The following is a 12,989-nucleotide window of genomic DNA, read 5'->3' as shown; positions in this document are numbered from 1 at the left end:
TTTTGTGCTTTCCCAATTTGAATCACTTTACCACAGGGACAATGCCTTCAATTGCCATTGGCTCTGTGTTCTGGGATTCCCTCCCCAAAATTCTCCGTTCTTTTTCCTGTTGCAAATTACTTTATTTGACGAGTTTTTGGCTCTAATATCTAACCTTCCTACTATTTCCTTAAGTGGCTTTGTTCAGTGATATTCCTTTGAAGTACTGAAGATCTTTTGTGCAAGTTCAAATTGTTATGCATTTGTTACAAGTGAGCCTTTACTAAAGCAACTTATAGAAGGAGACGTATTTGTCAAGTCGTCAGCATGATTTCCCAATTTTCCTGTTTCTGAGCATTTTCTCTTCATCAAAATGTTGTTTTTATATAAGTAAGAAATAGACAGAGTCCTTGAACCTGCCCCACCATGCAATAATATCACAACTTATCTGATTATCGACTCAACTTTTCTTTACTGCTCATTTCTAAAACCTTGATTAGTTAGTAGTTCATAAATTAATAAATTATTAACTTAGGATCACTCAAAACATTTAGTTGCTTGGTCAACTTTAAAGTTTAACTGCAGTGATTCCATACATCATACTGATGATTAAGAAAATCAATCAACTGGATAATTAATATCTTGAGCAGCAATGACCTCAGCAACCTGATACAGATGAAGTGAGTGTTCAGGTGTTGCATCATAATACCCTACAATATTGACCAAGTATGTGTTCATTCCATTGTTCTACATGACAATGTACCATTACATATTTGTACAAGTAAATTGTCCTGTGCTTTGATCAATATATTTCAAAAAGCTATTTCAACCAGCAAATTTGATTTCTCAAAAAATATGCAGAACTGTCAAATCTGTTCGTTGTCAAAGCAACAAGCATTTAATTGCTCAACATGATCTGGGTAATTAGCTCAAATTTGTGTTCAAGCTCGTACAAGAACAAGTTGAACGCGGGGATTACTCTTGGTCAGGCAAGGTGCTACCAATTGCTGGCTATGGAAATAGCAATTGTAAAATTATATTGTTAATCCCAAACATTATTCTTGGGAAGTATCAGTACTTAAATGAAATAACCAGGTTTCAATGGTATACCTATTCCAGATAGTACATTGTGGCCTCTTTAGCGTTACCTGCCTCGAAAGTACTGGGAGGTAGTCAAAGATAAGACAAAGGTACTTTGTCAAAGAACTCACAATGTACAAAACAGCATTTCTTACAGCAGATTTGTCTACCGGGAGCTTCTTGAAGGGCCTACAGGACCAGGAAGAATTTCTAGCATTCTTTTCACTTAAACTTGTGGAGGCTTGTCACATGCTGGAGTCCTTAAAATCATATCAATCTGTATTGCACATGTTACATTACCTGACTCTCCAACTCATTCTCAGCTAATTGATGTCAGTGCAAGATAAACACTTATTTTAACAAAATTGATATTAAACCTAGTCTCATAAACAGTAACCATGAAACTACTGAATTACTGTAAAAATCTCTTGTTCATTTACATCCTTCAATAAAGGACATCTGCCATCCTGACCTGGTTGGCAAATATATGACTCCAGACTCACCAATGTGATTGATTCCAAATGCTTCACAAAGGGGAGGAAGGAGACATGAGTCACTGGACAAGGGAGAGGTGGTAGGTGAATGGGAAGAGGAGAGAGGCAGCCTGAATCATTGATGGCTGTGGAACTTGCACTGGTTTGTGTGGACTGCCCCCGCTGTGACCACACAGATTTCTGCCAGGTGCTCTGGTTTCCTCCCTCATCTCAAAGACATGTTGATTGGTTGATTGCCTGCTGTAAGTTACTCATTGTGTGGGTAGATGGCAGAAGAATTAGAGGTGGCGGGGATGTTGTAGGGTATATGGGAGAAAATAGGTTGCAGAAAGATAAGTGGGGAAATGGCATTGATGGATATGGTCTAAGAATTGTTAATGATGGACCAAATGGCCTCCTTCTGTGTTTTAAGGAAACATGAGTATACAAGAACATAAGTTTCCATGGAACCTACACACACACACACACACACACACACACACACACACACACACACACACACACACACACACACACACACACACACACACACAGAGTGTATGGACAGAAGAGTCAGTTTCCTTCCCTTCAAGCTGCTTTAACCTTTGTGAAGACCAAAGAGTTGACTGGCCCACAACAAAGTAGAGCCAGTTTCCTCAATATGCAGAAACAACAGTTTCTGGTTGTCATATCAGGTGGTAGCAAATGTCAGGAGACTTGAGGTAAAAGACCTGCAGGTGGTCATGCATTACCAGTGGATGTCAACATTGCTATCACCCCTAAATGGGGCATGTAAGCAGGGACACAAGCTCTCCTAACAATTATCTGGAAAAGATATGTAAACCATGAGGTTATGGGTGCATGTACACGTATTCATTAGGAACTTTAAGAGTGCATATGCCTTCTCACCAAAAGCCAGCAATTTTAAATTCTTGTACCTGCCCTACAGTGCTAGGTGTGTGATGTACACATGAGTAGTGTACCTCTGTAGTTGGACAAGGTGGAATAAACAAGATGTTCATGTTTCATTATATTCCTGGCAGTCCATATGATTGGAATAAGAACATATACATGCATTAAAAATTGATGATGAAGATGTAAAGAGCAGACATCACTTGGAAAAAATCTTTGTGCAAAGCAATTAAATGTATCTGTTAGCCAACAGGGCTGGTAACCACACAGTTGAAGGCACTCGTGATATGTTGAGTATAGAGGACCAGCAAAGGGGGGCACAGGGGAGAATGCCAGCTAAAACTCTCACAAGAAGGAAGAGCAAGGCTTGAGAGGCTGCTGAAGGGTACTTTGGAGAAGGACAGACACAGTTCTTTCACAGAAGAGCAAAGCTAAACACATACAGTGCAGTTACCAGAACAATTTGGAGTGAGTGTATGGGTAACAGTGAATGACTTTAGGCCAGATGAAATGTCAAGCACATCCCAACTGACAGTAAGTAGAACTACTTGTAACTGATTGCACCAGTCGACCAACTTTAATGGCCAAAAATTGGCTCAGAAAATTGAAGCTTGACTGGAAAGGGGTGTTAAACATGGATGCTGCAAAATCATGCTTATTGTAGGTACTTGTACGGTCCTTACCCTGCCGCAGGGGTTAGTCTTGGTGTCTTTGTAGTACTCAAAGAGAAGCCTCATTCATAAATACAAAGCATGTTAAGTCAGATCCCAATGACGTTTTAGCCAAGGAAAGGAAGAGAAGAAAGCTGCTGTTTTATTGTGCCCACTTTTGTCTGAAAATTGAACTAATTATGGCATGGGTCTGAGTTTCTGGACTCTGCTCTCTCGACACACCTGATCCCATTCCCCACTCTGCTTTCTCCACACACCTGGTCCAATTCCCCATTCCTCTCTCTCCAGACACCCGGCCCCACTCCCCACTCTGCGATGTCCACACACCCGGCCCCACTCCCCACTCTGCGGTGTCCACACACCCGGCCCCACTCCCCAGTCCTCACTCCACAGACCCAGCCCCACTCCCCATTCCTCTCTCTCCCCACAGCCGGCCCCATTCCCCACTCTGCTCTGTCTGCACTCCCAGCTGCTTTCTACACAGCTCTCCATCTGCATGTTTGGACCTTCTCTCAGTCACACTCCATCCCCACAACTGCCCAGGTTCTCGGCCATACTCTGGCCCATTCCTCCTTTGGGAGCCACACCTAGGGTCTAAGACAGCAATTACTGACCCGGGGGCCTTGCAATGAAGGCCACTGATCTAAGTTATCAGTGTAGCTTCTAAACACTTGAGACTCCTGTACTGATTCCTCTGGCATCCTGCTAGTTACAGCTTGCCAAAATGAAAATGATCCATTAATCCCCATTCTCTGTTTCCTTTTCGATGCCATTTCGCTAAGTTGCTTCTTTAATGGGCTTCCAGACACTCCAGGCATTTGTTTTGGCACAGAAGGAAAACATCCGCTTCTTTGGAAGCCAGTGTCAGTCTAGAGATTGCCAGAGCTTTGTGTGATATTGGCAGCACACCTTTAGATGGAACAAGGCAAATCCTGGCAACATAAACAAGTTGTCCTCCATTTTCCCAAGATTATTCAAGATACATACCTCTGGCCTTAATACATTCACCTAAGTTACTGGTTGCCGGCTGGTGCTCAAGTTTCCAGTAACATTGTTGTATTGAGTTTGAACTAGGAAGAATGCCAAGTCTTCACCTGCTGCTGTGGCATTTTTCTGCAGTGGGATCAATCATTTCTTTTTAATTTTATCAGATAAATGAGAAATGACAGGTTCCCAATGAACTGCTTTTTCAGTAATTTCCCAATCTTTTGGGGAATTTTAATTTTCAAACATCATCCCTCTTAAATATTTAGTTGTAATGTTACATAAAAGTTAGTTTGTTTCACGTCACAGTATATATTATACAATAAAATCTGGTACAGATTAGGTGCTCAGGAACCAGGCAGACTTATCAGCTTGCACACTTTCTTTTATGTCTCTGAAATCACATTTACTTTTAAAAGATTGAGAGAATGGATTGTGCTCTAACAGGGGATATGGTTGGAGGATTTCATTTATTCTTTCAGGCAAACACTAAGACCTCACTCAGCTCGAGTAAGAAGGACCCACCCTGTCAGACCCCTCTTACATAGTTGGGCTCTCAATGCCACTGTACACAGGCCTTCAGGTGGCTGCTATCCATCCCCTTCAGGGGCATGTGTTTTGGCCAGAATATCTGGAAAAGAATGGAGTACTCTTTGCCAAGCTTCATTTGAACAGTTGCATAACACAGTACTGCTGCTGGAAGATTACCAAGTCAATGCCACATGCACTTTGGTTTGCCTGGAACCTACTAGTCTGTCAGTGTCAGGAGCCTTTGCAACTGAATGTTGCAGATTCCACATTCTGAGGTTAAGGACAACATGCTAAGGAATGCACTGAAACTCAGTGTCATTGTGGCATAGGCTCAGGGGGGAACGGCTACACTTTAGGATCCTTCTGCCACTGCACATTAAGAGGCTGAGCACTATATAAAAACCTTTTTGGACTTACTGCTCACGTGAAAGAAAATCTGAATTCATGCTGACATAATGTAAATGTAAGCAAATGGAACAAGGTGTCTCATGCTGTAAATGGGGACATTTGAATGTTCTGTATTTGCAATTTACTTTTGTTCATTTGGCGAGAGATCCTCTCCCTGTCAGATACTTCATGCGTGGTCACTGCACACTGCTCTCAAGCCAAATCTGGTAGGGTATCCATCGCGCAGCTCCTTTTGGTCTGTGCACTTGCCAAAGTCTGGAAAGGGATGAAGCGATTGTTTTCAGAATGTATCCCAAACAGCTGAATAACATGGGGCTCTTGAGTGTCAAGGGCTGTTCCTGGGGACAGACACTGAGACAAATAACAACTGCTGCTGGAAGGTCATCAGCTCATTGAAAGACATATTCTGGTCTGCCTGAAACCTGCTGGTCTTCCAGTGCATGATGATTTCCATGACTGAATGTTATAGACTGGCATATTCCGAGCTCCAGAACTACATGCTAGGAGATGTACTGAACTTCGGTGCAATGGCCATGAAGGCTGTATGAGGAAAGGCCGCAGTTTAAAGCCTTTCTACCTTGTGCAATGAGGGGTTAGAATCTTTGCAAAAATCCTTTGGACTTATGGAATGCATGTAAAGGAAGAAATACATTTCAGGCATATATTATTAATCTTCAAAGTAAAAGGACTGATATAATAATATGCCATGTACAATGAATGGTGAAAAATGAATGTATTGAGTGAGTGATTTGCACATTTTGTGAATAAAGTACCCTCAGGCAAAAAAATTTCTTCCAAATAAAGTAACCATGGAAGTTAATTAATATAGCTCGTAATTTTTGACATAATCATGGAGCTAGCATTCCTCATTTGTTTCTTTCCTGTTCAAGGGAGGAGTATGAAGGGGCAGGGTGTTTGAAAAAAAAAAGAGGTTTAATTGATCCTGGAGAAAAACAGTTATCACCCATTGAAAGGGAGATGAACTCTGGAGGTGGAGGACAAAAATACTTCTGAAAAATTTCACAAGAGGTTCTGAGGAAGCCTAATCTCTGAGACTTGGTTTAGGTAGTGAATATGAGGAGCAGGATGATCCTCCATCTGCCATAATGTTCTCCGTGCACCATCTCCATTGTACCAAGGAGACGAAATCAGACACAATGCAATGGAATTTCAAAATGCACATTCCCGTTAGTCAGCCTTTTCTGCCGGGCTCTCCTACAGAGAATTAAAAGACAGTTTGATTTCCCTTTGCTGGCTCAAGATAAAGATCGCAAAAGAAAAGTTTTAGAGAGTCCTTCCTCAGAACAATTGATGAGTTGGATATAATCAATGATGTGATAAGAATTTGCTAATGCACCAGGGTCTTTCTTTGTTTGTCCATCTTTATTTAATTCTATTAACTCTATGTTACCTCATATTTGATAATGTACTTCACTTTCAAGCAATCTTCTGTTCAAGAATTTCTGAACAAACAGCCATAGTACAAAAAGATCTTTTGATTGTTTTCAGGGTTAAGTTTTATTTGAGAAACCAACAATAATGTTATCCCATTGCTTTCCATATAGACCTGCCGCCACTGCTGTTATATCCTTGGCTTTTGGACAGTACATATTGCAGCCATTATTTATGCCATGTGGAGTCCCAGAACTTGCAGTCAAGATCACCACCACCATTGGAATCAGTAAGTTTCTTGCATTGTCATCTCTGAAGCTACATTTTTGTTTCTATTCTATAGCTTCTTTCAAGGACCAATATATCTAAACTGTCCAAGGACTAATTTCCATCTCCTAAGCACTTGATATGAGATGCTAACTTGCCAATAGAGATGGAAAAATCAGTTATAAAATACTGCTGCTTAAATTCCACCTCACTTATTCTTCTGGCCATGCCAGGGTTGGATACTAAAGCTCTAGCTGATGCAGGTGAAAGCTTCATTTAGCAATGTGCAAGGAAAAATGGAAAAGCATTTGGCTATTTTCAAATGGTAGGTACATAATCTATCCATTTGAACAGGAAAACTTGGGGTCAACCATCTGACATCGATTGAAAATAGTATGGGCTGGTCCATAAAGCAGGACCCAACTTAAACCAGTCCTGTTCCCAGCAGATGTGTTGCATTATGATTATATTTAACCACAGACACCTGAAGAATCCTGTCAGGTTGTCAGGATGGAAATTTGGGAAAATGGTAAAAGGCAATGTAAACTAGAGGGCAGAATTTTAAAAGGGTCCAGGAATAGAGAGTGCTGGGGGTTTTTGTGCATAAATCATTGTAAGTGGTAGGGCAGGTTGAGAAAATGTTTAAAACAGCATATGGTATCTGGGGTTTTATAAGTAGATGCATATAATACAAAGGCAAAGAAGTCGCGATGAACCATTATGAAACATTTGTTTGGCAAATCTAAATGGAGTATATAGAAAGACATTGTTGCCATTGCCAGCAGAGTCTAAGTGACTGGCAAAAGAATCAGGAATGGCATGAGGAAAAACTTTTTTGCATTGCGAGTGGTTAGGATCTGGACTGTAATTCCAGAGGGGGTAATGGATGCAGGTTCGAAGGGGAATTGGATAAGCACTAGAAAAGAAAACAATTGCAGGGCTATGGGGAGGTTATGGGTGACTGAGACCAGCTAGGTTGCTTTTGCATTGAGACATCATGGACTCAATGGACAGAATGGCTTCCTTCCCTGATGTATCCTTCTTGTAATTCTGTGATTTAAGTGAAAGTCACAAGCTTGTGGTTAATTCCAGTCTATTTCACTCCTCCTTATTAGGGGTCTTTCACCTACACTTATATTAATAGCAGTGACAACAACAATTCCTGAATCATCATCAGTGAAAACTCTGGTAATCAAAAGGAAAGCTTCAAGCAAAGGGAAAAACTTGACTTTATACATTGTAGTATCTTTCATGAAACAAATATTCTATCGCAATTTACAGTCAACAAAGTACTTTTGAATTGTAGTCACTGCTGTAATGATGGAAATGTGGTTGCTAATTTGGCGATGATTGACTAATAGTAAAAGGATGGGGCCAAAGAGCACACTTGTGTGATAACTGGCAAATGAACTGGAGTGGCCGTGGGGTGGACTGGTGGTACAGAGAGATGAAGGGATTTTTTAATATGGTAAATTGCTGCAATCTGGATTACACTAAATGACCATTACTTTTAGGTCAGCCTTAGTCCATTGGTTCTGTGGTCACTTCATTTAAATTGAATTATACTTAACAGGCAAAAACTAAAGGTTGCTTTTATTTCAATAAAAAGAATACCGAGCCTATTAGGAAGAGAATGGAAAATGCCTTTGTTTCTTTTCAAGTTAAAGACTGGATCATGCTGACAGCTAGCCAACAGTTACAAAGAGAAACACCAGCAATCCTCGTGCCACAGTGTAGAAGTATAGAAAGCGCTTCATCCACACCTGACTTCTGGCTCTGCAGCTGGACTCACAATGGTTCAGAGAATGATAGATGCAACCAAGCTTCCATCCATAAAGGACATAAAGTTCTGAGGGGCCTGCTTTTTTAATTTTGACCACTTCCTCCTTGTTTTTCTCCCTTTGTAGAGTGATCTTCAGGAAGACATTCCTTCCAAGTGTCAGAAAAACCCTGTGTGCCCTCTCTGACAAATCTGACATAATTCAGCATAATAGTTACAGCTTTCAAAGGCTTTCCCATGCTGCTGCCACAATCTCTAACCATCCTTGGGCTTTTAAATGCTGCTCTGTAGAGATGAAATCCAAAGCGAATTTTGTAAAGCAAAATGATCCATTTTAAGATCTGGGACAAGATTTTGCTCAATCTGACCCCCAAATTCTTCATAAGCAATCCAATAAAGATACCCTGAAAACTTCCAGCTCTGAGACAAGAGCTAATAAATGAGTTAACCTGTTATTATTTAGTAAATAATTAGCAAAGGTCTGAGCATCAAGCCTTGAAAAAACTTAAACAAGGAATAACAGAATGTTCTATAGTTATTCTTCCATGTCACTCACTAAAGTCACTCCAGATATGCTATTTCCATTAAAATAAACACTGAAAATATACAGCATCTGGGAGAAGAAAAACACAAGTCAATGCTTTGGGTGTAGATATTGCATAATTAGTTTGTTCACATCATGATTTTGTGAAAGTAAATCTTTCCCCTTCATTTCCAATTCCATTTTTTGTTCTATTCTTTCCCCCAATTCCAGTTCTAAGATTCAGGAAGTGATGATGTCAGGCTCTTAGCCTGCCATAATCATCATCAAAGGGACCTGCCATCCTTTGGGAAGAGGTATGAGAAGAATGGGCAAAGCTAAACCCTATTAGATTCAGCATTTGTTGGGCAGGCTTCGTCGATTTATTGAATTTTTGATTTGAGTTATAAGGTTGTGGCTTTAAGTTCTGTTCCAGACGCACAAGTACGAAACTTACTGTCAGAGGACAGTTTCAGAAGTGTGGCTTTTTACCTGAAATGCTAAATTGAGGTCTTGTCTGACCACTCTGATCTTATGGCACTGCTTTGAAGATCAGAACTGTTCTTCAGATCCAGACCAAGATTTAACCCTCAATAAATGTAACTATTAAATAGTGAAGGACTGTGGATACTGGAAATCTGAAATAATAACAAAAAAACTGGAAACATTCTCTTAATCATCATAACCTATCAAATACATTCTTATTGTTCTCTCCACTGGCAATTCCCCCTTCCCCACTCAACCTTTTTCAGTCTTTTAAGACATTTGATCATTTAATTTCTAAGTTTTCTCTGATCTGATGGAAGCTCTTTGTCTCTGTTTTTCTCTCCAAAATGATGCCTGGCCTGATGAGTATTATTTTCTGTTTTTCTTTTATAACTAATTAAGTTATTATAACATTGCTCTTTGTGAGATCTTGCTCTGCATGAATTAGCTGCTGTGTTTCCACTAGTATAAAACTGACTGCACTTCTAAGGTACTTTCATAGCTATAAAGTGCTTGGTATACTCAGAGGTCTTTGAGCCCACAGCCATATATATTTTATCTTTCTTTATAACAACTAAAAATGTGGAACAGATTATTGCTTCTGCACTTTCTTTCATTAAATCAGTTCAGTTTACATTATAAAATTTGTGAAGTGTTAAGTAACATACTTGTGGATTCCCTGAACAGTGAACACTATCAATCTTTTGCTCTTGTAATGTATGCCAGAGGCTAAATAATTTACTAAAGTGAAGAGATTTAAAGGCCTTGTTTCAGAGGCTTGTACTATTCCAAAACTATGGCCTACAAATTGGTTAACGTTACTGTAATGTAACCAAAGGTGGACTTTGGATAATGCTGGAGATCAGGTAGGTTCTACTTCCAATAATAGTTCCATAACATGGTAGCTTCAAGTAAGGGTGTATATTCTAATTTTAACAGCTTGGAACTCAAAACACATTTACTTTTTCTGTTTGTGATGGCATCACTTTGTGCTCTGACTATGTGACTTATTTACATAACATTGTGCAAATACCAAAATTGCATCCATATTTCAGGTGAAAACAGAGATCTTAATGCAGCAAGTGGCAAGCATATACTTCCTTTGCTGAATGTCGGTGCTGCTTTTTTGTTGAAGGCAGAGGAGATTTCCAGGGCACATGTCTCAAACTGCCATCATTTTCATGAGGCCTGGCAGAATCTGTGGACAGAAAATCTAAGCCAATATTTCAGGTCCAGAACTGGGAAAGAGAGATAAAAAATCTTCCAGGGAAAGTGGTGGGAGAAATGGATAGGGTAAACGGAATATCTGTGATAGGGTGAGACTAGTTAGAGGCCCCATTATTTTATGCCATGCCTCAGCAAATGCATTATCTTGAGCTCTCTTTGCAATTACATCAACTCACTCTATCTCAAAGCTTTCATGGTCTGCAGTTCTACTTTATTCTCTGACGCATTCATTCCTGCAACAGACAACATTTTTTCTTTCCTTCCTTTACCTCCAGCTGCTCCATTAACCCATTTGACCCGGTCTCATTGTTTCACAGATATTCCCTTTATCCTATCCATTCCTCTCACTCTTCAACTTAAAATTACCTTTTTATTTCTCCTGTGGTGAGGGGACTCTGACCTGAAGCATTAACTCTTTCCACAGATGTTGCCCGACCTGCTGAGTGTTTTGAGCATTTTCTGGTTTTATTTCAGATTTCCAGCATCTGTGACTTTTTGATTGTTAATCATCTTCACCAGTTGGACCAAGTGTCAAGAAAAGTTATTCGATATACAGTATATCTTCTTTGTCTCTGCCACAATACTCTAGGCCTAGAAATTTAGTTTTGCATGAAAACGTGCATTTAGATGGAGTTGTGTAGGAGATCTTCGCTTGCTTGTCCCTGTGCTGTTTGCATGAATTTTTTATGCTTATTAGGAGTTGCCAATGGCAACCCTTTTCTCACCAATACACACTAATTGCAAATAATTTCATGAGTCCCATTGAAACCAATCTGCATTAAATAAATTTATGTCTGCACCTCTTGAAAGAAAGGTAATCACTGTGTGTACCCTTTGGTGCATATCATTGTGTACCTTGGATGAATAGATTGATGATGTAGGCACAGAAGCAGGCACTTGCTTCACCAAAGAGGATATAGAGATGCTGGTGTAAGAAGTCGATCAAATAAAAGATGCTCAACATGCTTTGGGGCCCAGCAGATGATTAAAGTTGGAGGTGAAGTATCGGTGAAATGATCCATTCCAGAGTGCAGTCCCATGGACCTGAATCCTGTGCAAGAAAAAAAAATGTGATGTCTCACATACATGGTCAAGGTCAGTGTGAGCAATAAGAAAGCTCATCTGCCAGAAGCTGCACAACTGTACACTACTCCATGTATCTTACATTTAACTCTGACATAATAACAATTGCTAGTAATTACCATTCACATGCTCCAACATACTCTCCAAGACTTACAACCACTACAATACTCATACGCACATCTCATATCCTAAATGCATTTAAAGCATTGTGCACTTATCACAATTGATTATACTCGCCAACACTTTTAACCCCAAGGAGAAGGAAATGCACTACTGCCACTTATACAACAGACTAAAGGTTTGCCCTACTATGCCCAACGCTTAATCTTATTAATGACTCAAAAGTGTTTGTAACTGGCTGGCACAGAGCACTTGCCAAATGGAGCATCAGGGATAAAATAGCACCCTCAATTCTAAACTTCATTCCATATATCAACGGGTCACACCGCATGGAAACAGGTACTTCAGCCCACTGAGTCCACACCAACTATCAAGCACCCAAAACACTAATCCCACTCTATTCTCCCCACGTTCCCATCCACTCCCTCCAGATTTTACCCCTACCATGGGGCAATTCACCGTGGCCAATTAACCCACCAACCTGCACATCTTTGGGCTGTGGGAGGAAACTGGAGCACATGAAGGAAACCCACATGGTCACAGGGAGAATCTGTAAACTTCACATAGACAGCAGCAGAGGTCAGGATTGAACGTAGGTCCCTCAAGCTGCAAGGTAGCGACTCTACTACTTTAGCACTGTGCCATTTGTTCTTCATTGGCAATCCCTTTTGCCTTTTAGGTGCATATGGTTGAAAGATACCTCTTTTCCAGCCCCTACCGTGACCATACAACAGAACTTTCTATAGTTCAGACACCCCAAAAGATCACACTGACAAGCCATACCATATGAGTACATAGTGTCAGATGTGGAAAAAGATACCAAGTCACTCTACTGGATCTTGTATCAACCAGCTCAGAATCTGTCACCACACCAATGAGAGGATGATTAGTAGGTACAAATTAATGTGCAAAAGTCAAAGGGTGGAGGTAAGTGCTGACTCTCCCCCTGTAGTACAAGATTACCCACCAGCTCTGTCCTGGAACAGTTCATAGCTCATGACTGTTGTGATGCACATCCAGATGCTTGGGACATTGTCAGGTTGCTTGAAACTAAAAGCATTGTGGGAGAGCCTTTA

General features: G+C 40.4%; 1 protein-coding gene across 1 annotated transcript in view; it reads left to right on the top strand.

Annotated features, from left to right (window-relative positions):
• The window catches only part of slc7a11 (solute carrier family 7 member 11), a 133,575-nt gene that overhangs the window by 24,349 nt on the left and 96,237 nt on the right, over positions 1–12,989 (top strand). The window contains exon 3 of the mRNA XM_052045151.1: positions 6,604–6,719. Coding sequence (XP_051901111.1) covers positions 6,604–6,719 — 116 coding nt within the window. The remainder of the gene's footprint in view (positions 1–6,603; positions 6,720–12,989) is intronic.

This window comes from Pristis pectinata, chromosome 2 (assembly GCF_009764475.1).
Source record: "Pristis pectinata isolate sPriPec2 chromosome 2, sPriPec2.1.pri, whole genome shotgun sequence".
NCBI classification, from domain to species: domain Eukaryota; kingdom Metazoa; phylum Chordata; class Chondrichthyes; order Rhinopristiformes; family Pristidae; genus Pristis; species Pristis pectinata.
This window is presented reverse-complemented; position numbering and strand designations above follow the sequence as displayed.